General features: G+C 47.1%; 1 protein-coding gene across 3 annotated transcripts; it reads left to right on the forward strand.

The window, feature by feature from the left end:
- Positions 1–610: 610 nt before the first annotated feature.
- Positions 611–18,287, forward strand: marf1 (meiosis regulator and mRNA stability factor 1). Of its 3 annotated transcripts, none has more exons than XM_083693558.1 (28): positions 611–674; positions 1,474–1,681; positions 2,631–3,488; positions 4,053–4,209; positions 4,611–4,825; positions 5,580–5,697; positions 5,829–5,998; positions 6,435–6,917; positions 7,831–7,982; positions 8,415–8,576; positions 9,037–9,226; positions 9,423–9,601; positions 9,705–9,785; positions 9,927–10,163; positions 10,617–10,736; positions 11,108–11,289; positions 11,553–11,773; positions 12,268–12,410; positions 12,537–12,670; positions 13,100–13,302; positions 13,601–13,828; positions 14,344–14,580; positions 15,120–15,350; positions 16,195–16,255; positions 16,462–16,569; positions 16,694–16,762; positions 16,860–17,030; positions 17,626–18,287. In XM_083693558.1, exons 2-28 carry the CDS (start codon positions 1,529–1,531, stop codon positions 17,862–17,864), a joined length of 5,502 nt encoding a protein of 1,833 aa, XP_083549684.1. In that variant the 5' UTR covers positions 611–674; positions 1,474–1,528; the 3' UTR covers positions 17,865–18,287. The 3 variants fall into 3 exon arrangements, with proteins under 3 accessions (XP_083549684.1, XP_083549686.1, XP_083549685.1); XM_083693559.1 differs by having other exon boundaries at positions 656–670; XM_083693560.1 differs by lacking the exon at positions 16,694–16,762.
- Positions 18,288–21,993: the final 3,706 nt, after the last annotated feature.

The raw sequence follows: 21,993 nt of genomic DNA on the forward strand, positions 1-21,993 counted from the left end.
GCAACAGCATTGTGTTTAAGACAAATGCGTCGCTTTCGGCTAGCAGCTAGCTAAATCCAAACGATTACACTTGCCCCGTTTACTACGCGCCATTGGTCGATGGTTCGATGACGCTAAAATCTACAGGTATTTGGACCAATCGATTGCTGCGGGAGTACTGGGCCACTCCCCCAGACAGTTCAGAAGGGCAACTGACACTTTTTGATTCAAGTATCAGTTATGGCATTTTATTGACCAAACACAGAGATAGACATGAAAATGTGAATAATCTCATGACAAAATTCATCAGATTTAAATGACTGTCTGGAAAGTTCTACAATATTGTGTGCAACTCGCCTGGCGGGAAATTGTCTTTATGAAATGTGATAGCTGTTCTTTTATCCAAGGCGAGCACATTAATTATGTTTTCAGGTTAGCCTTGCATATTGATAGCTAAATGCTATTTTGTCACATACTACTGTAAGGCACACTGTATGTCTCAAATATCTCTTCTCATGTTGAGCTTGTTTGAACCATTCATGAGGTTTGAACTTGAACTAGGGGGCTGTGTGTACATTTGCGACAGTAGCGATGTCGTTTGAGGCAAATCTCTGGTTAGAAAAGGGGTCCGGCTTCTAGGAGACAGAAAGGGGAAAACAAGTTGGAGGGAGGTGTGAAGAAAGGAAGCCAGGTAGGTAGGAAAGAAATAACCTGATTAATATCCCATTCAAAAATGACTAGCTACAGCAAATAGAATATACGTAGTCGTACCTGACTAACACTAGCTGACTAGCCAGCAATTGCAACAACTGCATGAAATACATAGCATGTGGCTAACTAGCTCAACAACAATAGTCAATCAGTTAGCATTAGCCAGTTGACAAATTGCATCTAATGTTTATAAACGGGAACGGTGTCAGTCAATGGTTTTCTGTGTGTAAATAATTCAAGGACAATACGTCCTTTGCATTAGCTGGTAAGATACCCACTGACATTTAGCTAAAGTGGTGTTTTTACCACAACAATATAAGCGCGTACCAAACACTGGATAGCTAGCTGCGTAGCCTACTAGTAGTTCTACAACCGTCACGTAGTCGTATATACACGCAATTACACGAGCTTCATAGGCTTCTGCATTTGTATAGCTGGTTTACCCAACGTGAGCCGGTGTGAAATGTAAATATAAATATATAAGCTACAAGTTGATTTTATTCGTAAAATGCACAATATTAGCTTTCGATTTCCTCCTGATTTTCCTTTTGTTATTCACGCATGTCATTGGAGACGTTGATATGAAATGAAAGTTACAGTCTACTAACGAAACTCATGAATTTAGGGGTTTGCATCACTGGGATGCGAACTATTTTGTCATCCTTCTTGAAACCTTCAAGTTGCAATGCAGAGGTGCCGGCTGACCAACAACTTGTAAGACAGTAGGGACGCAACAACAGACCTATGTTTACAAACATAGGCGTCCTCTGTTCTCTCCTTCAGGGAAGCATGAGAAGGAAGAGAGATGAAAGAATGGTGAAAGGCCCTGCAAGGTTCTATGATGGAAGGACTGGGAAAAGACAGATCAATATGCAGTTCTAGGCCCTTCCCATGGCTCAGTCACCCAGAGAGAGAGACTTCAACCCGCCTATGGAATCTCACAGATTGCTTCTCTGCCTACGAGAAAACCGCCCCTTACACAGAAAAACAAGTGGGTAGATCTAATAATAATAATAATAATAATAATGCATTTTATTCATGCTGCTAGATTGCTGAAAAGTGCTGGTGCTCAGAATTCAGAGTTTTAGTAATTTCAGTTGGACCGCAGGAGGGGTCGGATATGAAGTGTATATATTAAGAAAAGAGGACAGAAACTTGATCCCTTTAAAGATGTTTAATTTGCTGACGTGTTTCGGAGGGAGCTCTTTCGTCAAAGCATGCATTTCATTTATATAGCCCTTCTATCACAAATCTAGAGGACTAAGGAACATCATGAACTGGGGGGGGGGGGGGGGCTTGTGTCACTGGGATGCAAACTATTTTTGCAATCCATAACCTTCAAGTTGTAATGCAGAAGTACTGGTGGGTCTAACAAATTGTAGGCTAGTAGGAATGCACCTGTTCACCCAGAGAGAGGTAAAAAAGCAAACAAAAAAAACATACAAGTAATATCTCATGGGACGTGGCAGTTTCAATGAAGCGTTGACAGTCTAAAGGCCTTTGATTGCTCCAGAGGGAATCGATTATACCATGTAGACTTGTTCGGCCAGGATTGTATAATAGGCTGTAAACTGTTCTTTAATGACCCTGATTATTGCATATCGTAAAGCCTCCCCCTGGCTGTTGTCTGTCATGTTGTGACTGGCAGACACAGGAACTCCTCTCATAAATTGGTATCAGTGCCTGTAACTGGGCTAGTTTGTACCTCTTTGTCCAATTGTCTTGAGTTTTACGTGGTCTTACCAACTGAGAGAGACATTGTCCTTCCTATGTATTCACAAAAACGACATGTTTCTGTGATTTAGGGCCCGTTTTCCAGACACAGATGAAGCCTAGTTCTGTACTAATTAACGATTTTAATAGAAAAGATGCATTTTAGTCTAGGATTAATCTGTGTCCGTGAAACCAGTCCCTTTAAAGTCAACTTTCCTCTTTCCCAGAACGATTACATGGACAGCAGAAAGCCAGTGTTGGAGCTGAAAGATGTCCCCCCTCCTCCGCACCATGCCTCCTCCCTCTCCTCCTCGCAACCCTTCCCCCTGGCCCCCCTCCCTCTACCCCCTCCCTGTCTGCAGCAGCAGCAGCAAGATTCCCTCCAACAACAACAGGGGGGTAGTCCCAAAGTAAGCATGTGCACTCATTGTGAGGGGAGCTTACAGCTCCAGCACTGCACCATGGGTGGTTATGGGGGTGCTGTCGGTGGAAGTAGTAGGCCTAGTGGCGTTCACAGCACTGCTTTAAATAGTAGTGCTATTGGTGGCGGTGGCAGCAGTAGCACTGTTTCACTCTATCTCCCTTCCAGCTCTCAGGAAGCCACTAGTAGCAGGGTAGTAGGGGCCTGTCAGATGGCCCCATCCCTCCTTACACACTCTTTCCCTGGGCACGTAGGTGGAGGGGACGCCCTCAGCTCCCTCCACAGCTCCGGAGGCTACAAGCTCCAGATGCCCTCTGTGGCCACCACCTCCCAGCCCCTGTCCTCTCACTCACACCTCCCCTGCTGTACAGGGGGGCTCCTACGGCCCCTCCACCACACCTACGCCTCAGCACCTTTACCCTACAGTCAGACTAAACTCATTCCCCCCTCCTCGACTCCTCTGGCGGCCCCCCTGCACGGCGGCTGTCTGGCCTCCTCTGGATACTACAGCCCCGCCATCAGGGGGAGCCAGCGAGTCACAGCAACACACGGTGACCACACAGCCACTACGGCCCACTTTTGCTCTAACCACCCCATGCACCTCAATGTACAACGCACGGTTTGTTTGAAGGGGACGCACTACTGCCGGGAATGTTTGACCAAGGTTGGTTGTATTCTCTTTGTTCACTGTGGCTGTTATATAACATGTAGTAGAAATCGGGCTGCAAAAAAAAAGTTGTTTTCCTTTTTTTACTTACTGACTGATGTATAGTTGATTCACTTACTTAGACAAATGTACTTACTTTGGATAAAATCATCGACTAAATGACTGAAATTAAAATGCAATAATGACTTTTTTACTAATTACTAATTTTGTAGTAGTGTAATCTGTCAAATATTGAATATATAGAATCATGACACTGTACAACTAGTATTTCGTTACGTATTTCGACAGAGTCAATTTTCATTGATTCATATAATCGTTGCAGCCCGATAGTAGATATGTCTTGCAAAACGTTGACTTGTACAAAATGTTGACACAAATGAATGTGCAGCAGCGGTCATTTGAATCAACATGTCTAGGCCACCGTAAGGCGACTGAGTAGTGGATGAGTCTGAGATGATGGTGATTGCATGGTTCGTTGCTGATACAGCCGATAAGATGCGTGTTGGTGATTGTGGGGTGCTGTTAATGAGCTGGTCTTTGTTCTTGCCACACCCTTCTCAGCCTGTGAGAGGTTTGGCAGACCCAGACCAGGTGTGGCCCAACCTCCCCCCCACCCTGTCCGCCCCCGTGCCCATCCCCATGTGCAACGGCTGTGGGACGTCCTCGGATGGGCTGCTACTGCTGGGGACCAGCCTGGGCAAATCTGGGACCAAATACGGTCAGTCAAATGTTCTGTACTAAGTTAGGATGGAATTGCTTCTAAGATGTGAGGCATTTTGTTGACCCTCCTATCTGAAGTATTAATTGGATTATTATAACAGTAGTCTGTTGTTACCGTTTGAAAGGTTGAGTGTTACCAACAAGTTGTCAACACCTATTTAGCCAAACTATTATGTATTTGTTATTTCGTGTTGTTTATAATAAAGATTTATTGGGATGATTTAATAACTTCAGTAATAATAGCACTTTTCCAAAGCAGGTTACAAAGCGCTTCACATAAAAGGAGAGAAAATAAAACGGGTTAAAAGAGGACCGAACTTGTGTGCAAAAGTGCAGGAATTTATAACAATCAAGTTAATCTAACAATAGAAGTAAATCAGTAACCTCATGTTCCGGCAGGTTCTCCCGAGGGCGGTGGTCCAGAGAACATCCCGCCTGTGGGCGTGTTCTGGGACATAGAGAACTGCTGCGTCCCCAGTGGTCGCTCCGCCGCCGCCATCGTCCAGCGCCTCCGCAGCCGCTTCTTCCAGGGCCACCGCGAGGCCGAGTTCATGTGCGTCTGTGACATCAGCAAGGAGAACAAGGCCGTCATTCAGGAGCTCAACAACTGCCAGGTAACGGAACCACACTGCGGATGATCTCCATAACCTCAGTCATTACCTTGAAGTTAGATAAAACGAAAAATAGATGATCAACCAGGTGTCGCCTCTGCTCACTAGTCTGTATAGAGCCTTTTCCCACTTGTTAGGATCACGACTCCTCGCGTCCTCTCCTCCGTCCTCCGCCGGAGTCGACCTCATAAGTCATTGGAGGAGAATATCTAAGAGGAGGAACCTAGAGCCGTGTCTTATAGTCTGTATGAGGAGTGTATCTTACTGTGTATAAGAGGTGTGTCCTATAGTCTGTATACCCCCAGCCTCCGGCTCAATAACCTTCTTAATTCTGTCCTCAATTCTCCCCTGAGCCGAGCTCTCAGCTCCCCCAGATACTTCCAGGCTAAGGCCACTAGATGGCGCCAGCTTCCCACGCCAATGTCCCCTACCAGCAATCCCTCTGTATCCACGTGACCCTTGCTCGTCCATAATAGTTCTAAGTACCCTGCGCAGGTATAGATGCAGGTCGGGGAAGGGCCAGACCTTCAACAGATGCAGGTTGAGGGAGGGCCAGACTTTCACTCGATGCAAGTTGGGGAAAGACGAGACTTTCAATCGATGCCGTTTGGGAATGGACCAGACTTTCACTCGATGCAGGCCGGGGAGGGGCACATTTTCGACTAAGGGGTGTGTCCTATAGTCTGTATAAGGGGTGTGTCCTATAGTCTGTATAAGGGGTGTGTCCTATAGTCTTTTGGTCATGTGATTTCTCCAGGTGACCGTAGCGCACATTAACGCTACAGCCAAGAACGCCGCGGACGACAAGCTTCGCCAGAGCATTCGGCGGTTCGCAGAAACGCACACGGCCCCTGCCACCGTGGTGCTGGTCTCTGGTGAGGGCTGCCTCACTAATTCAAACTTTTTATTTACTCGATTTATTTCATATATATTAGTCTTTTCTTGTTACATTGCTGAAATATTTTGTATCTTACATTTCAACTTACATTGTACTGACTGTCTGCAGGTGACGTGAACTTTGCCAGCGAGCTGAGTGACCTCCGCCATCGTCATGGTTTCCAGGTGATCCTGGTCCACAAGAGCCAGACGTCCGACGCCCTGCTGCAGCACGCCCACTGCCACGTGGCCTTCGACGAGATCACCGCCGACCTGCCGCTCAGGACCGTCAAATCACAGGTAGGCTGCAGATCACACCTGATGTCTCCCCCCCCCCGGGGAAAAATAAAGTTCTATCCATCATTATTATTTTGGTTGGAATTAGTATTTTAGAATGACAGAAATGTTCAATAAAACCTACTGTGGGTGCTCTGTTGGTATCAGAATTGTACTTTTCAATCTCTTGACTTTTCGACCAGTGTCAACTAAAGCAGCCTTCTGAACTACAGGTTGTAGATATGTTTTTATTTTTGTAGAGGTTGCAGAGACACTTTCCCCTGTATAAATAAAGGATAAACCAAAAATGAATATTATCGTTCAGACAACAGTGTAATGCCGTCACCTGTCACAGGACCACTTCTTATTCATTTCAAAACGGTCCAAAAACTCAAACCCAGAGCGGCCTCTCTTCTTTCTTTCTTTCTCTCCCTCCCTGCCTCCCTCCCTCCCCCACCAGCCCAGTTTCAACCTGCTCTATGTACACAACCTCCCCACCAACCGCGACGGGAAGAGCCTGAGCACCAGGCTGCGCCGCCTGTCCGACAACTGCGGCGGCAAGGTGCAGGGCGTGTCCTTGGGCACGGCCGTGCTCCGCTTCGGCAGCCAGGAGGCGGCCGAGCGCGCCCGCAAGCGCATGGAGAACGAGGACGTGTACGGCCACCGCATCAGCCTCTCCTTTTCCCCCCGCCCCAAAGATGATGGTGGTGGCGGTGGCGGCCCCGACCCCCAGCCCTCCTCCTCTGTCCCCCCCCCCCCGTCCTCTTTCTCTTTCCTCCCCCTGGACAAGCCGCGATCCCCTAGGAGGAACAGGCGTGCTAACCGCCTGTGTAGGGAGGCCGTCCCCGCCTCTCTGCCCGAGAGGCCCTACAGCCCCAGGAGGGGTAGTAGTGGTGGTGGTGGTGGTCCCCTCCCCGGCGGCCCCCCAGCCAAGCCCCCTCAGGTCAGCAGCCTGTCTGTGCCTGCTCCCCGTGCTAACCCATGTGCTAACCCCTGTGCTAGCCTCTAGCCCTGCAGCTCTTCGCATGCCCCCTCCTGCCAGGCATGTGCATGTTTTGCAGTGTGTCATTTAGCCGCAGCCGTTAATGTTCCAGCTACTGCTTTGTCCCATGCGTCCGTCATTCAATGTTCTAATGCTTGTTCGTCCCCCTCCATGGAACTAACCTGCTTCTCTTGTTTGTCATGCAGTACTGTGTGCGCCTTGCAGAATGCCGATCTGAACGTTCTGCTTGCACTGTTGCGTTGCTCTCTGCTCTTTCCTGCCAGTCAATGTTGTCTTTGTCTGCATCTCACAGAAATGGAGCTGAGGGGGAAAGACTGGAGAATGGCGATATTCAATACAACAACAGTTTCATGGGGGGGGGGGGGGGGGGGGGATTCAATTGGTCACACACAACAACCATAAATGTCAATCGGGGGGAGGCTGGTTGAGGTAGAACTCGGCAGGCTCATTGAAATGCATGAAATGAGGTGCATGGATTTCGACCCCCCCCCGAGCCTCACCTTTAACTACCAGAGACGCACCCTAGTAGGTGCTTTTACATTTTTATGGAGAAAAAAAAGATGTATTTGGTCGCATTCTCCAATCACACTTCCCCACAGCTTCATTAATTTCTCTTCCCTGTTGCTCCATGTGTTTCCATCCGTACTGACAAGCCAACTGTCCGTTTTATTCATGGAGTAGATGGTGTATGCAGTATTTATCTGTGGAGGCTGAAGTCGGAGGACAAAGCTCATTGTAATGCACGGAATGAGGAATGGTACCATCCTCTCCGATTTCTACCTCCACCAGCCTCCCCTGGTATTTATCCACTAACACTCTGGTTGTCTCCTCCCCTCCCTCCTCCCTGGTCCAGGAGCTGAGTGATCTGGAGCCCAAGCCTAAGATAGGTTTCCCCCTGGAGAAAGGCCGCCCAGCCTCCTCGCCCCCCCACAGCAACGGAGAGAACCCCCAGCAGCACCCCCCCAAGCCATGCCTCATAGGGGAGTCCATGTACCGCAACCGGAGGTACGTTAAGGAGCACAGGGAATACTCTCGTTAAAAACGGAATGATTAACTCCCCAGTGCCAATTGTTTTATGTGGTATTTACTTAGCAACAATACTTTGATTGGCTACAAAATTAAGCATCATCTTTCATACATTTTGGCAAATAAAGTCGCCCTTGGCATGTTGACAATTTGGGCAACTTTATTCACCCTCGGCACTAAATGCGTTGAGTGTTCTTCCGTATCATTCAGCATTTCCCACTGAGTTTGGGTTGTATTTAAAAAAAATAATAATAATAATAATATACTAAGAACTGGCTAAATTCTACCCTGTGTTCTATTTATCGACAACGGGAAGTCTAGAAAAACAGTTGTTGGTTTTCAGAGAGTTGACTCTGTCTGAATCATTCAAATGTCTGCCTCTTGCCTCCCCCCCCCCCCTCCCCTTATTAGGAGAGAGTGTTCCACCCCTCGCAGTCTGACAAACTCCCCAGTGGAGCGTGGGGAGCGTGGCTCCGCAGAGTTCCAGGTCACCACGCCGTCGGCCTTCAGCAAGCTGACCCTGCAGAGGACCTACAGCCCCCTGGTGCTCTCCCAAGGGTCCTGGTCCTCAAGGTGAGACCCCCAGGGTGTCTGGATGACTGACTACTCGTATCATATGTGGTGGAGGAGGGTTTCGTGCTCGAACAACGAGAGAAGAAGTGCTGCCTTATAATATATGTAAAAAAAAAATATATATATATATATATATAACAAATGTAGCCATTTTTATTTCTTACATTAAAAACATGACGTTTCGGTCTCACAACCTTCATCAGACGACAAGCTAAATAACATTTATTGTTTAGTTTTTGTATTGAGTGTTGCGCCTATTACATGCCCTTTGGTCTCGTCTCCCTATCCTCAAATTGCTGCTTTGCATTTCTCTTGTTTGTCCCGTGATCTCACTCCCCAATTTTGAGGTTGAATCGATTTCTTGAAACAAATTATGTTTGACGACACTCTCAACCGTGTAAGCCTGCTCCTTGATTGGCTGTTTATCATTGCTTCTGCCCTCCCCCCCCTGCTGCTCCAGGAGTGTGTCCCCCTGCCTGTCCAGCCGATCCTCCCCCCTGTTGGGCCCTCCCCCCCTCAGCCCCTGCCCAGACGCCCCCCCGGAGCCCTTCTCTGATGGGGCGGACATCCAGGTGGCCAACCTGGACTACAGAATGTCCCGCAAGGAGCTGCAGCAGATCCTGCACGACACCTTCTCCAGACACGGCAGGGTGAGTGCAATGGGAGGCTGGTGGAGGTAGAAATAGGAGGACAGGCTCATTGTAATGCATGGAATGAGGAATAGTATCAAATGCATGTGTTTGACTGACAATGGTTTTATGACCAGATTGGATTGATCATGTGATTACAGCGTTGGTGTGGTAGAGACTGTGCTGTGTACAGTACAGTAAGTGTGTGTGTGTCCAGGTGAAAGGCGTGGAGCTGAGTCCCCACACAGACTACCAGCTGAAGGCCACAGTCCAGATGGTGTCCCTCCAGCAGGCCATCAGTGCCGTGAGCGGGCTCCACCGCTACAAGATCGGGGGCAAGCGCATCCACGTGTCCCTGGTCACCGGCGCCAACAACAAGTCCCTGGTCATGCTCAGGTACATACAGGGCAGCTCCCTCCCGCGTTGGGAAAAGGCTTTCTCACATGCACGTGGCAGAATGTTGGAAATAACTTATTTGTATATTTTCTATACTCTGCAGTTCAGAGATCAGCATTATCCTCCAGGACGCACCAGCCAGCTGCCTTCCCCTTTTCAAGTTCACGGAAATCTATGAGAAAAAGTGAGTGCCTCTCCCAACTAATCATCACTCAAACCTAACCATCAGTGGCAGATGTGATAATTGTCCCCCATACAGAGACAGAATTACTATCTCAATCTAATTAATGAACTCTACCTCCCCCTGGTCTCCCCGTCCCTCCAGGTTTGTCCGTAAGCTGGTGGTGAGCGACCTCTACAGGCTGCCGGAGGTAGTGGCGGTGCGTGAGCAGGGTGGGGCCAGGCTGGTGTGCCTGCTGCCCAGTAGCCAGACCAGGCAGAGCCCCCTGGGGTCGTCACAGTCCCAGGAGGGCTCCTCCACCAGCGGTAGCCCTGTGGTGTTTGAGGAGCTGGAGTATCACGAGCCTGTCTGTAGGCATCACTACCCACAGCAATGCTTCAGGTATGGGCGCACACAGACACACGCACGCACACACACACACTTACATTTTTGACATCTAGCAGAGGCCTTTATCCAAAGCGACTTACGACAGGTACATTTTTTTAAGTAAGTGAATCATCTATACATCAGTTATACATCAGTTATCATAAGAAAAACAAATCTATGCCAGGACCAGGGGCCATTGGCAGTCACAATGCTAGAAGACAGAAGAATTACTTTTTAAAAATTATTTACAGTAGAGAAACTGTACAGGGGGGTAGTGGGGATGAAGAGGTCTTTTAGGAGGGACAGTCGAGATGTAGCCTGAAGAGATGGGTCTTCAGTCTACGGCAGAAGATGGTGGTAGAAGGTAGTGACTCTGCAGTCCTGACAGCAGTGGGAAGTTCGTGGGAAGCCAGACTCATTCCGCACCTGATTTGATGTCATCCCGTTCTCCCTCATCCCCCCATGTAGTGAGGCAGACTTTGACCCAGACTCGTACAAGATCCCGTTTGTGGTGGTCTCTCTGAAGGCTCTGGCCTCCCAGGTCCACAGTCTGCTGCAGTCCCACGACGGCACCGTGCCCCTGCTCAGGTAACAACCCTAATTCACACTACAGAGCTCAACCAAGCTGAGCTGTGCTGGGCTGGCCTGGTTACACATCAACCATAGTTGCTGATACCAGGCAGCACAGTATGGTTTAGGCCTGCCCTGTAGTGTGTACAGCCCCTAACTCTTGTGTGCATAACCCCCGATGTTGAAATTCACGACTGATTTTTATTCAGTTTATCCCTTTTTTTTTTGCTAGTATTTCTCTATGGCGGGGAGTGGTACCTTGAAAGATTTGTGTTGTAGGAAATGTTATCAAAATAATTTCTTCAAGGTCATTTGGCAACTCTCTAGCTCCTTAAAAGTCTGAAGTCGTGTTAAAACATGTTGATCTACTAAGTTGCCCTCCCCTCCAGTTTCCCAGAGTGCTATGCGGCGGAATTCAGCCCGCTGCGGTTGGCGGAGGAGGGGCAGGTGGAGGGCAGCGTCCCCCTGGAGCACCTGATCACCTGTATCCCTGGCATCACCATCGTCACGGCCCAGAACGGCTTCAAGATCATCAAGTGGATCCACAACAAGCCGCCAGCGCCCAACGCAGGTACGGAACATGTGATCCTTGGGATGACCGACCCTACCCTAACCCTTATCTTAACCATAACCCAAAACCTTAACCCTTATCTTATATACTTTGGTTTAAGGAGGCAATAACAGTAATGGTTATGTGATGAGCTCTTAGTGCCCTGGCTGTTCTGAGATAAACACCACAGGAAATTGCTGTGGACCTACAGGCATTGGCTAGGTTGTCGGAAAAGGGGGTGAGCTCCTAATAAAGGTGTGTGTGTGTGTGTGTGTGTGTGTTAGACCCGTGGGTGCCGCGCTGCAAGAGCCCGGTGGGGAACCCCCAGCTGATCCAGTTCAGCCGTGAGATCATCGACCTGATGAAGAGCCAGCCCTGCTGCATGATGCCCATCAGCAAATTCATCCCAGCCTACCATCACCACTTCGCCAAGCAGTGCCGCGTCTCCGACTACGGCTACTCCAAACTGCTCGAGCTGCTGGAGGCCGTGCCGCACGTACTGCAGGTAGGGTTACCACACACACCTCGAAAAACACACACACACACACACACACACACACACTTTCTATGTTACATTAGTACCCTACTCTGCATGCAAGGAAGACGCACTTTTGCATTCAGCCTACTCTGTCAAGAAATATCACCTGGATTTAGGCGCCACGCACTACTCACTTCACAAGCACCGCCACTTTGAAACACAATTTCCTGGAATACACTCCACACACACAAATACACACACACACACACACACACACACTCTCTTCTGTGTTCAATGTGTCACTGTCGTTGTTGTAGCTTCAAACCTATCAGAGTGTGTAATGAGAGACTAAAGGGATTGTTCCGTCCAAATGCCCTTCTCCCAGTCTCTAATTGGGCTAGTGCTTCAGGGAACATAAAAAGTGTCTGGGACCTTGATGAATCATAATTCCGATTTACCAACTACACAGCTCAATTATGTGCGTAATTGAGCGGTTAATTGACGTGTCTCATCTATCTCAGATCCTCGGCATGGGTACCAAGCGCTTGTTGACCCTCACCCACCGTGCCCAGGTGAAGCGCTTCACCCAGGACCTCCTCAAACTGCTCAAGTTCCAGGCTAGCAAGCAGGTGGTCATTAAGGACTTCATGCAGGCCTACCATTGGTCAGTACATCCGGAACCCCCCCCCCCCCCCCCCCCTCCCCATTGGAATTGAAGCCAACGGAATGTTTTTGTGTGTGTGATGTTTGTGTTGTTGACTGTGTGTGTGTGTGTGTGTGTTGTTGACAGGTGTTTCTCCAGAGACTGGCGAGTGCTGGACTACGGGATGTGTGACCTGATGGACCTGCTGGCTGAGATCCCTGACACCACCATCACCATCACACATCAGGACGTCGACACCATCATCTCTGTGCCCAAGAGAGGTGAGAGGTCAGGGGTCAACGGCTGCTCAGCACAGAGGACAGCAGGGCTACGGGGAGACATTAAGGGGCCCCGCCGGGCCTACAAACAGATGTTGGGGTTATTAGGATTCATGGTTATTAGGATTCATGGTTTGCAGGCCCAGCGAGGCCCCTTAGTCTCTCCCTCCATGACTATACAGTCAAGGAAAGGGAATGGACAGTGTGGTACAGAGGACGACCATTCTGATTTGGAACCCCTGAGGAGAGACTCTGCTTTTGAACCCCTCAATAAAAAAAAAAAGCATAATTCCAGCTTTTCTGATAAACATGTACAAATCAAAAATGTACTTTGTTTAGAATTATATTTCATATTATCAAAAGACAAAGGCTTGAGAGTGACACAAAAGAAGAAAATGGCTGACTCTGTGTGTGTGTCTGTGCCCTCTCCAGACCGTACTACAGAGGAGATGGAGCGGACCAAGCAGTTTGCTAAGGAGGTGGTTGACCTGCTCCGTCACCAGCCCCACTGCCGGATGCCCTTCAGCAAGTTCATCCCTACCTACCACCACCACTTCGGACGCCAGTGCAAGCTCACCTACTACGGCTTCACCAAGCTTATGGAGCTGTTCGAGGCTATCCCTGACGTACTGATGGTGAGGGTCTCAGACGTGTGTGTGTGTGTGTGTGTGTGTGGTCAGTCCGGCACACATCAGGGTCTGCTGGTTTTTGCTGTGTCTCAACAGTTAAAGAAGGTATTGATTTCCCCCCCTGAGCTATTAAATGAAAATCAATATAAAAACAAATGGCCAGACTCTGCAGAACCAAGTTTGCTGCCCTAGTAAGATGTATTGTGCTGCAGGCAAGTAAACATTAAAACACACTTAGAGACCAAACCCATCCTGGTAACTCCTTACTGTGTGTGTGTGTGTGTGACCACATCTCCCTCCCCAGGTGTTGGAGTGTGGTGAGGAGAAGGTGTTAACCCTGACGGAGGTGGAGCGTGTCAAGGCCCTGGCGGCCCAGCTGGTGAAGCTGCTCCGTGCCCAGAGAGACTCCAGCCTGCCGGCCAACCAGCTGCTCAGCGAGTACAGCAAGACCTTCGGCTATGGCCTCCGCCTGCAGGACTACGACGCCAGCTCCCTGCCCGCCCTGCTGCATAAACTCTGCCACGTCGTCAAGGTACGGGCCCGGGCTCTATTCATGCAGCCACTGGAAATGCATCAACGGAGGCTGGTGGAGGTAGAAGTTGGAGGACAGACTCATTGTAATGCATGGAATTGGAATGAGGAGTGGTATCAAACACGATCCATTCCATGCATTACAATGAGCCCGTCCTCCGATTTCGTCCTCCGTCCGCCTCCCCTTAAATAAATCTATGGCTGAATGAAAATAAAGCGGTTGTGGTGAGTGCCCCCTAGTGGTTTGTTTGAACCACAGTATAAGACAGATGCCGTTGCTTTTCCTAGTTCAGGACACGTGACCAGATCTAGACGCAGTGCAAGATATAGAGACTAAGCTATACAATATACACACAATACGCACACTAAGTGAAGACAATAACCGACCAACAGACTAAATTAACATGCATATGAATTTATCAGAATAAGAATAACATGCAATATTACAACAACAACAAATAACCAACAACAAGTCTTCATAAACACTAAATGTGCGTCCCTGCCCCCCCCCCCCAGGTGGTGGACAGTGGTATGGGGGGTCGTGAGGTTCAGCTGATCAACAGGAAGTCCCTGCGCTCCCTGACGTGTCAGCTGCTGGCCCTGCTGATGGGCCTGGTGGAGGAGCAAGCCTCTGTCACAGTGGAGGAGCTGAGTCACCTCTACCACAGGGCCCACGGCACCGTCCTCAACCCATGTGAATACGGCTTCCTCTCCCTCAGCGAGCTGCTCAAGAGCCTGCCCTACCTCGTGGAGGTACGTGTGTTTTTTTTGGTTGTGTGTTTTTTTGTGAAGTACCGCCATTTAAATAGAGGTGTTACTCATCAGTCTAGTCGATGAGCTCCAGAAAAAGACCATATTGTTCACTTTTGAAAGGGAGCATGAAAATTGGCACACGTGCATTTTTTTGTTGCCCTACCTGGTGAAGGTGTATGGGGATTTGTGTGATTTTTAACCCTTTATCTATCCAGCTTAGTCTTTATTGAGATTATTTTTCAAGAGAGACCTGGTCGATGAATGCAGGGGTTGCGAAGTACAGTATTTAATAAAGTAGTTGTTTTAGTATCACAGTGCTTTACGTGGTAAGGGGGGGGGGGGGGGTTGACATTGTCTTAGTCCGGTCTCTGCAGTTGCCTGAGATGCATTACAACAACCTCTGAATGAAACCAAGTGTTACTACGTTTCTTCGTCCGAATATCGGTTTCATGACCAGACTTTGTTTGTAGACCAGACTTTCATGGCTTCTCTCTCTCTCTCTCTCTCTCTCCCTCCCCCCCTCTCCCTCTCCCCCCCAGCTGTTCCATGAAGAGGAGGGTGAGGATGGCGGTCAGGGGGAGGAGAGGGTGAGGCTGACCCGGCTCTACCAGTTTGCCCGTAACGTCCGGGCCATGCTCCACACCTACCACTACCACCAGATCTTCCTCACAGAGTTCCCTGGGGCGTACGGCAAGTTCACGGGCCGCAGCCTCACGCCTCGCACCTTCGGCTACGGTAGCCTGGATGAGCTGCTCAGTGCCGTACCGCAGGTATAGAATAAGAGGGAGAATGATCGTACCTGTCATTTTTATCAACATTATTACTTTGGGTCTACGGCACTATCCCCTACGGGACAAATCTCTTCAATGCCAACTCCTAATCCTGGTATATTGTTTTTTGTTTTTTTGTTATTGTTTTAGCCTTTTTAATCTATGTATTCGTCACACAATTTAGAGGCAAATAGCCTCTGCCAAGTGAATGAAATGAAATTAACTAAAAGTTGAAAGACTGCTTTTCAGCACATTTGGGTCAGACTCCTGATCACTTGGATGTTGCGAAATACCCCAACATGATGAAACCTGGTGAAATCCATGTGCTTAGTTCTACTTTCAGTCCCTAACACAGTAGCCCAACTACAGTGACTGTTGAGTAAAGTAAAGACTCACGGTTTTACCGCAGTGCTGCAGGCTTCTGTCCCAGCTCAGCAGACACACCCGAAGATCAGGATGGATTAGTTCCAGCCTGGTGCTCTCACACCTGATTGGACAAACACCTGGACCCACTGGGTTCTCCGGGACCAGGACTGAGTCAAGCAATGGGCTACATTTTCATCTGTGGCCACTTTCCTCAAAGTTGTGAGATTGCTTTTCAGCATGTCGATCAAACTCCAGAGCACTGGGATATCATCAAATACCCTAACATGATGAAATTATTTGTGAAATTATGCACTGAGGTTATTGTTGTTTTATAAATGATGATAATATTAATAATTATTATTAAATAAATGTGCTCCAAATCCGTCCATAGTTCCACTTTTAGTCCGTAACACAACCGGTCTTCAGTGACTGCTCTGTGAAGTAAAGGTTTTATGCTAATGTTTTTGTTTGTGACCAGGTGATCTGGATAAAAGGACACGGTCACAAGAGGATTATCGTTTTGAAGAACGATATGAAAGGTAAACACACCTGGCCACGCATATGTCTAGTAATGGCTAATATTGTCTATTTATATATACACACACATGCACACCAACAACATTATCTGTTTTGAAACACACCACCATTCTTGCTGATGACCCTCCTGGAACATTAACAACTGTACATCTGCCGTAGACGTAACTGAAGTTTCTCCTCTCCACCCTGGTCCATTCTCTCCCTCCAGCACGGGCCAGCTCTGCAGCCTCCAACAGCTCCCAGCCAGAGGAGGAGTCTGGGGAGAGCCAGAGAGACAGCCCCTGCAGCAACACACAGCCTGGAGCTCACAGCCCAGGTAACTAAACACACATCTGGAGTCAAAACAGGGGAAATTGCGTTGTTGGCACTATTCCTTTTCAAGATTATTTAAAGAGACGTTTTGCTCCCTGACCTTGGCTGTATATATGTTGCTTCCTTAGATACTGAGTTGTCATATTTTGGAGATCCCACAGGGCCGCAGCTGTCAAGGCTAATCACCTACAGCCAAGGTCAGGGCCAAACCACGAAAACATTTTTAAAAGGCAGAAACAAGTCTTTCAGCTGTTGTTTTTTTCCCCTTTTTCCTAACCCTCCCTCCTCTCTCAGGCGGTGGAGGTGTGGAGGCTGAGTTGCTGTGCCTGACGTCCCCCGTGGACCTGCTGTGTGGGCCCGTACCCTCCTGCCTGCCCTCCCCCCAGCTGTACCCCGACCCCGTCCTCCTCCAGCAGGCCGACCTCATCCGCTTCGAGGAGCAGACGACCCCCCCTCCGGTCCCAGGTAGGCAGCGCACAAACAACCAGTGTTTGTATTGATCGTAATTTGAATGGATTTATACAGTACTTTTTTCCAAACACTCAAAAGGGTGGAATCCTAACTCGAGATCTGCGCACTTAAGTCGAATCATCGCACAAATTGGATTGCATTATCAAAACCAACTTGTTTTGTTCATGTCAAAATGCACTAAAAAAGACAGCTAAAATGCTGAATTAACTGAGGAACGTGATGATTTCGCTTTTGCTTTTAACACCGATGTCGTTGGCCATCAAATATGATTACTCTATCATTACATTACTAAACATTATCATTCATCTACTCTGAAAGCAGCACCCCTCTTCCATTATTTGGGGAGAACCCTGTGTTATGTCCCAGCGTTGCTGAATTCCAGTGGCTGTGAGGTGTCTTGGAAATGAATGAAAATATGATCGTTGTAGGATCTCTATTGGGTGTGTCTTATCACCTGACCGTCACTCCTACCTTGGTCAACGGGAGCCATTTTGTGTCAAAAAATCCTGCACAATAGGTTAGAGTGAAGCATGGGAGGAGGGGCCCAAAATGGCCTTTTCTTCATTGTGTTTCCGTTGTGTGTTAACAGAGAGTGATCGACCGGAGGAAGCTGCTGACGTGGTTGTTGTTGTTGCCCCTGCCGTGTGTGACGTCGCACCACAACCTACTACAGCCAAACAGCCTCCCGATGCTGTGGTTACAGGAGCAACCAAGCCCCCACATCCCCTAACAACACTCAAGATGGCGTCCACGGACAGCCCCGGCAAACGGGCTCTCCGCAACAAAGTGAAGCTGGCTGCTAACTTCTCTTTCACGGCTGCCCCCTGACCACACACACACAACACAACTCCCTAATGATGAGTTAATTGGCTACATTGTTAACAGCCAAGAAATAATGTTTTTTATCCTTACTCTTGTCCCCTCAACGCCACCAATCTGTTGGATTTTTTTTTCCTTTATGCCTTTCAATTTTACCATGTGTTTTTTCCCTCCTTTTTTCACACTCAATGTTTCATCTTGATGTGGGTGTTTTACTCAAAGCCATGAGTTTTCTTGTTGCAGTTTTTCTGCAGCTCTTAATTTTTCTATTCAAAGCTTTGTAACTATGGTCAGATTGTAATGTATGTCCAGGCACTGAACTTTCTGTTTGGAACCCTGCTTCTGTGAAAGTTTAAAAAAAAAAAGAAAAACAGCCTGAAAGAACAAAAATACGGAGTTAGTTGACACTGTAGTCACACGTTTACACGGAGTGCGCAAGAGGTGCCAATTTTGCCTTTGGAGTCACTAGCCAACCCCCGGATTTAACAAAACAAAAAGATAATGCCTTATCTGGCGTTTTATAGTGTCAATTATTTAAACAGTGGAATTGGATTGAGGAAGCTCTGAGGAAAAAGCTAATGATGTTCATATTACTCCTAAGAGGCACTTGATTTTACTGTTATGATGCTACTCTGTTTCAAGAAATTATGTCAAGCCGTCTTCACCTCCTGTTTTATTATCTCTGTTGCTCATGAAAGGACAACGCACCCCTAGAGGTGAACTTAGCTCGGGTTATAAGAGTTTTGCCTTTAAGGCAGCGAAGAAGGTATTTATTGACTGTGTTATTGTTAAGCGTAACCATGCCCACCTCATTCTTTCAGTCTTCTCTTGGGCGATGTTTACAGCGTTTGTTTGTTGTTTACTCTAGTGTGTTATAGAGACTCGTCATTAGAGTTTGTTTTACAGAGCTTGTTCGTTCACGACTCGGCATGGTGTCTCTTGTTTCAGTTTCATATCCGTTTCTCAGTCAAGTCTTTAATAGTTAGAGAATGGCAGGAGTCTTGTTAGCTGTTGGGGTAAGTTTTACTTTGTCAATCTGAGCTTGTAGGACGGTCTCAATAGGTGTAGCAGTCAGCACTGCTCCAACATGTAGGATAGCGCAGAGGAATTCTGATTCCTTGATGACTTTGAACTGATAACTTGGCGATTATTGAGGTTCGCCCTCCCTAGGGCCACGATGAATGCTGCGTTCGTGCAATCTCGGAAACTCGGAACTTCTGAGTTAAAATTTAACGTAAGTTATTTGCGTAGAGCCTCCTATTGGTTGATTCTGATACTCTCCGAGTGGGGAAACTCAGGTATCATCTTTGTACAACGAAGTCTGAAAATTCAGAGTTTCCGAGCTCACATGAACAGCACATTGGGCTAGGCCAGATGAGGCTGGGATGCACCCAGGACTTGGGCCAAGGGTTGGCTAGACAGCAGTTTGTGAACAGAACCATAGTGACACTCTGTTTGCTGCTAACGGGTCAAGTAGGCTACAACTAATTTATGTTTTTTAATGATTCTACATCTGAGCAGTTTACACTGAGTGAATAGATGGTATGAAATATGCATGTTGTGCATAAATCATTTTATGCATGGTGTAAACATGGAAAGGAATCAGATTAGAACATTAGCCAGTGTGAGTGAGCTGCGATTTTAAAAAAATGAATTTTCTCTCTTGTCTCCGTTTCCACTGCGTTCTAGGCTACACCATGAAAAGGGGTCATTGTAGCTACAACCGCCATGTTGGTAACCGTGGAAACCCCCAAGGTTGTTTTCGTTAACCTTGTTGCTTTTTGGTGTTGTTTGGTGTTAGTTTGTCAGTTGGCACTGCCTAATCTGAGTTGAGTTAGCTAGAGGAGTCCAGCGCTCTCCCTTGTTTTGATTTTTAAACAGAGAGGACTTTGAGAGGTGTTTTTAGTGATGGTCCGGAGACAAGGGGATGGTTGGGCTCCATGTTGGAACAGCACAGGGTCCGATGGACACTCAGAGACCCCCTGCGGTTCTCTGGACTGCGCCTAGCTTTTACAATGGCTTGTATCTGCTATGGTGCTTCACTCAGGGATAGCTACTGGAGCCTTACCTCCCCACATCCATCTCAGAGGGTCGTTTAAATACATTTTTACTTGTTATTGTCTTTTTGTTTTCCTCTGAAAACCCCAAAAGCCTATCCTACATGTTGATGGTGAGTGCTGGATATAACATACCCAAGTCACAATATTGAGTTCCTACAAGCGTAGTTGGAAAGCGTTACTTGAAGTAATGAGAGGATGGGGAAAGCGGAGGTTAGATGCTGTTTCTTCTCTTTGGGGCAGGTTGGCAATGTTTGACAAAGATCATAGACTTGGCAAGAGATTGCCATGGTGTCCATCTCCTTGCCAAAAATGGCTACTTCCTTCTGTCAGTGTTTTTCCTCTTGACGGTGTTTAAAAATAGCATCTTGTTTTAGTTCTCTTCATTACTAGACTTCAGTGTTTTTCAAGCTCAAAGATTTCCTGCAAGGTTTTCCAATTTGATGACTCACCCCAGCCAGGGTGAATTACCCAGAATGCCAAGCATTTTTTGTTAATTAGAGATCTTGAGCGACATGCAACTAATGGTGCTTCAGATCTTCGGAGTGTTAATTATAGCCGGAAACACTATTCCTCTCTTTCATCTAGGGAGGATCAGCAGAGTTGTTAATGACCTACGTTGCCTTAAAAAATGGTGCACCAAAACTTTATATTTGGCTTTAGTTTGACCTCAACGAAGAAAAAGCGTTTACATTTAAAACGCAACTCCCCCAAGTGCTACAGTGACAGCTAACTCGAAGGAGAAGAGCAAACTTTCTCTGTTTTGTTTTGCTTACATCGGTAGAAGGCTAATGTGCTGTTTAACGTATGCACCTTTGCATAGTTTTGGTTAATGTGAAGAGATGTACTGTGGGTTCGTTCATGAGATAAAAAGAAACAATGATTGTTTGACACGTTTTTTGATGGTTTGTATCTCTTGACTCCACTATCGTGGGATTCGACTATCTCACCTGTGTGTGTGTGTGATGTCTGTCGATGTTTAAGTTCCACTGCTGCTCTATCAGCAGAATCTATTCTATGTTCTACCAACTATGTTCTTCTCCAGAACTAATGGAACCCCCCCTCCCTTCCAATGCTCTTGTTGTCAAGGTTATCCTTTGTGATCATTTTCTGTTCAGCTTGGCATTTTGTCTCTCTGATGTAATGTTCTCTCCCTCTGTCTCCTTTTCTCTGTACTGCCTTCCCATACCAGATAGCTGTAACAATTTCATGTTGTTGAAGGGACCAAATGATTTCTGTTAATACATTTCACAAGCATTAATTCTGGTCTCTGTGTGTTTGTTTACCCATGATGCACTGAAGTCCTGAAAGATGCCCTTTTATTTATTTAAACATATATGTACAGATGGTTTCAGCTCATTTCTGAATATTGTTCAGTTTGACATTGTTTTAGGACCATCGTAAATGTACTAATTCTACAGAACAAAGTTTGGTTAGAAGGGGGGGGGGGAGAGGAGGAGGAGTAGTAGTATCTGAAGAGAAGTTCACTTTGCTCAAACATGACTCACTAATTGGCTAAATACATTTGGATTCCAACAGTCTTCATATAGGCATGTACAACAATTGCATTTGCTTCCTGTTTTTCCTCATAATTTCTCAATCTCAAATTGCAAGACTGAATCATAATGATGCAAAACGTTATTACTTTGCAAGACTTATTCATGGTAACCATGAATAATATAGTATTAACATGATGATGATGATGAGTACCCGTCCAGAGTGTCTGGGACAAGATCAGAATGTCCAGTAGTTCTAAGGGTTAAATGCAATCCAGCATTGATGCTGGTTATTGATACATGAGTATACATCATAGAAAAACCAAACAGAACAATGACATCAGGTGATCGTTGCAGCTGCTCAGTGCATGGTAATAAACACTACACATGTTCAATAATTGTGGTTTACAGGAAGTACAGTATTTGTGATAAGGGATTGAGATGTACTGCAGTGATGTCTTAGTCGATTCCCCAACTGGTGATTATAGCATACCGTCCAAAATGTCTCTGAGCACGTTCCCAACTCTAGTCCGGGGTAGATGCTAAGTGGGATCCTTGGGACGACCCTACCCTAAACCCTAACCT

The sequence above is a fragment of the Argentina silus genome, assembly GCF_951799395.1.
Source record: "Argentina silus genome assembly, chromosome: 22".
NCBI classification, from domain to species: domain Eukaryota; kingdom Metazoa; phylum Chordata; class Actinopteri; order Argentiniformes; family Argentinidae; genus Argentina; species Argentina silus.

Excerpts from the sequence above, each read along its gene's own strand:
- marf1 (XM_083693558.1), top strand. The coding sequence starts at position 1,529 with ATGATGGAAGGACTGGGAAAAGACAGATCAATATGCAGTTCTAGGCCC. Across the intron at positions 9,602-9,704 it reads AAGTCCCTGGTCATGCTCAG|TTCAGAGATCAGCATTATCC; the intron begins GTACATACAGGG and ends TATACTCTGCAG. Across the intron at positions 16,763-16,859 it reads GCTAATCACCTACAGCCAAG|GCGGTGGAGGTGTGGAGGCT; the intron begins GTCAGGGCCAAA and ends CTCCTCTCTCAG.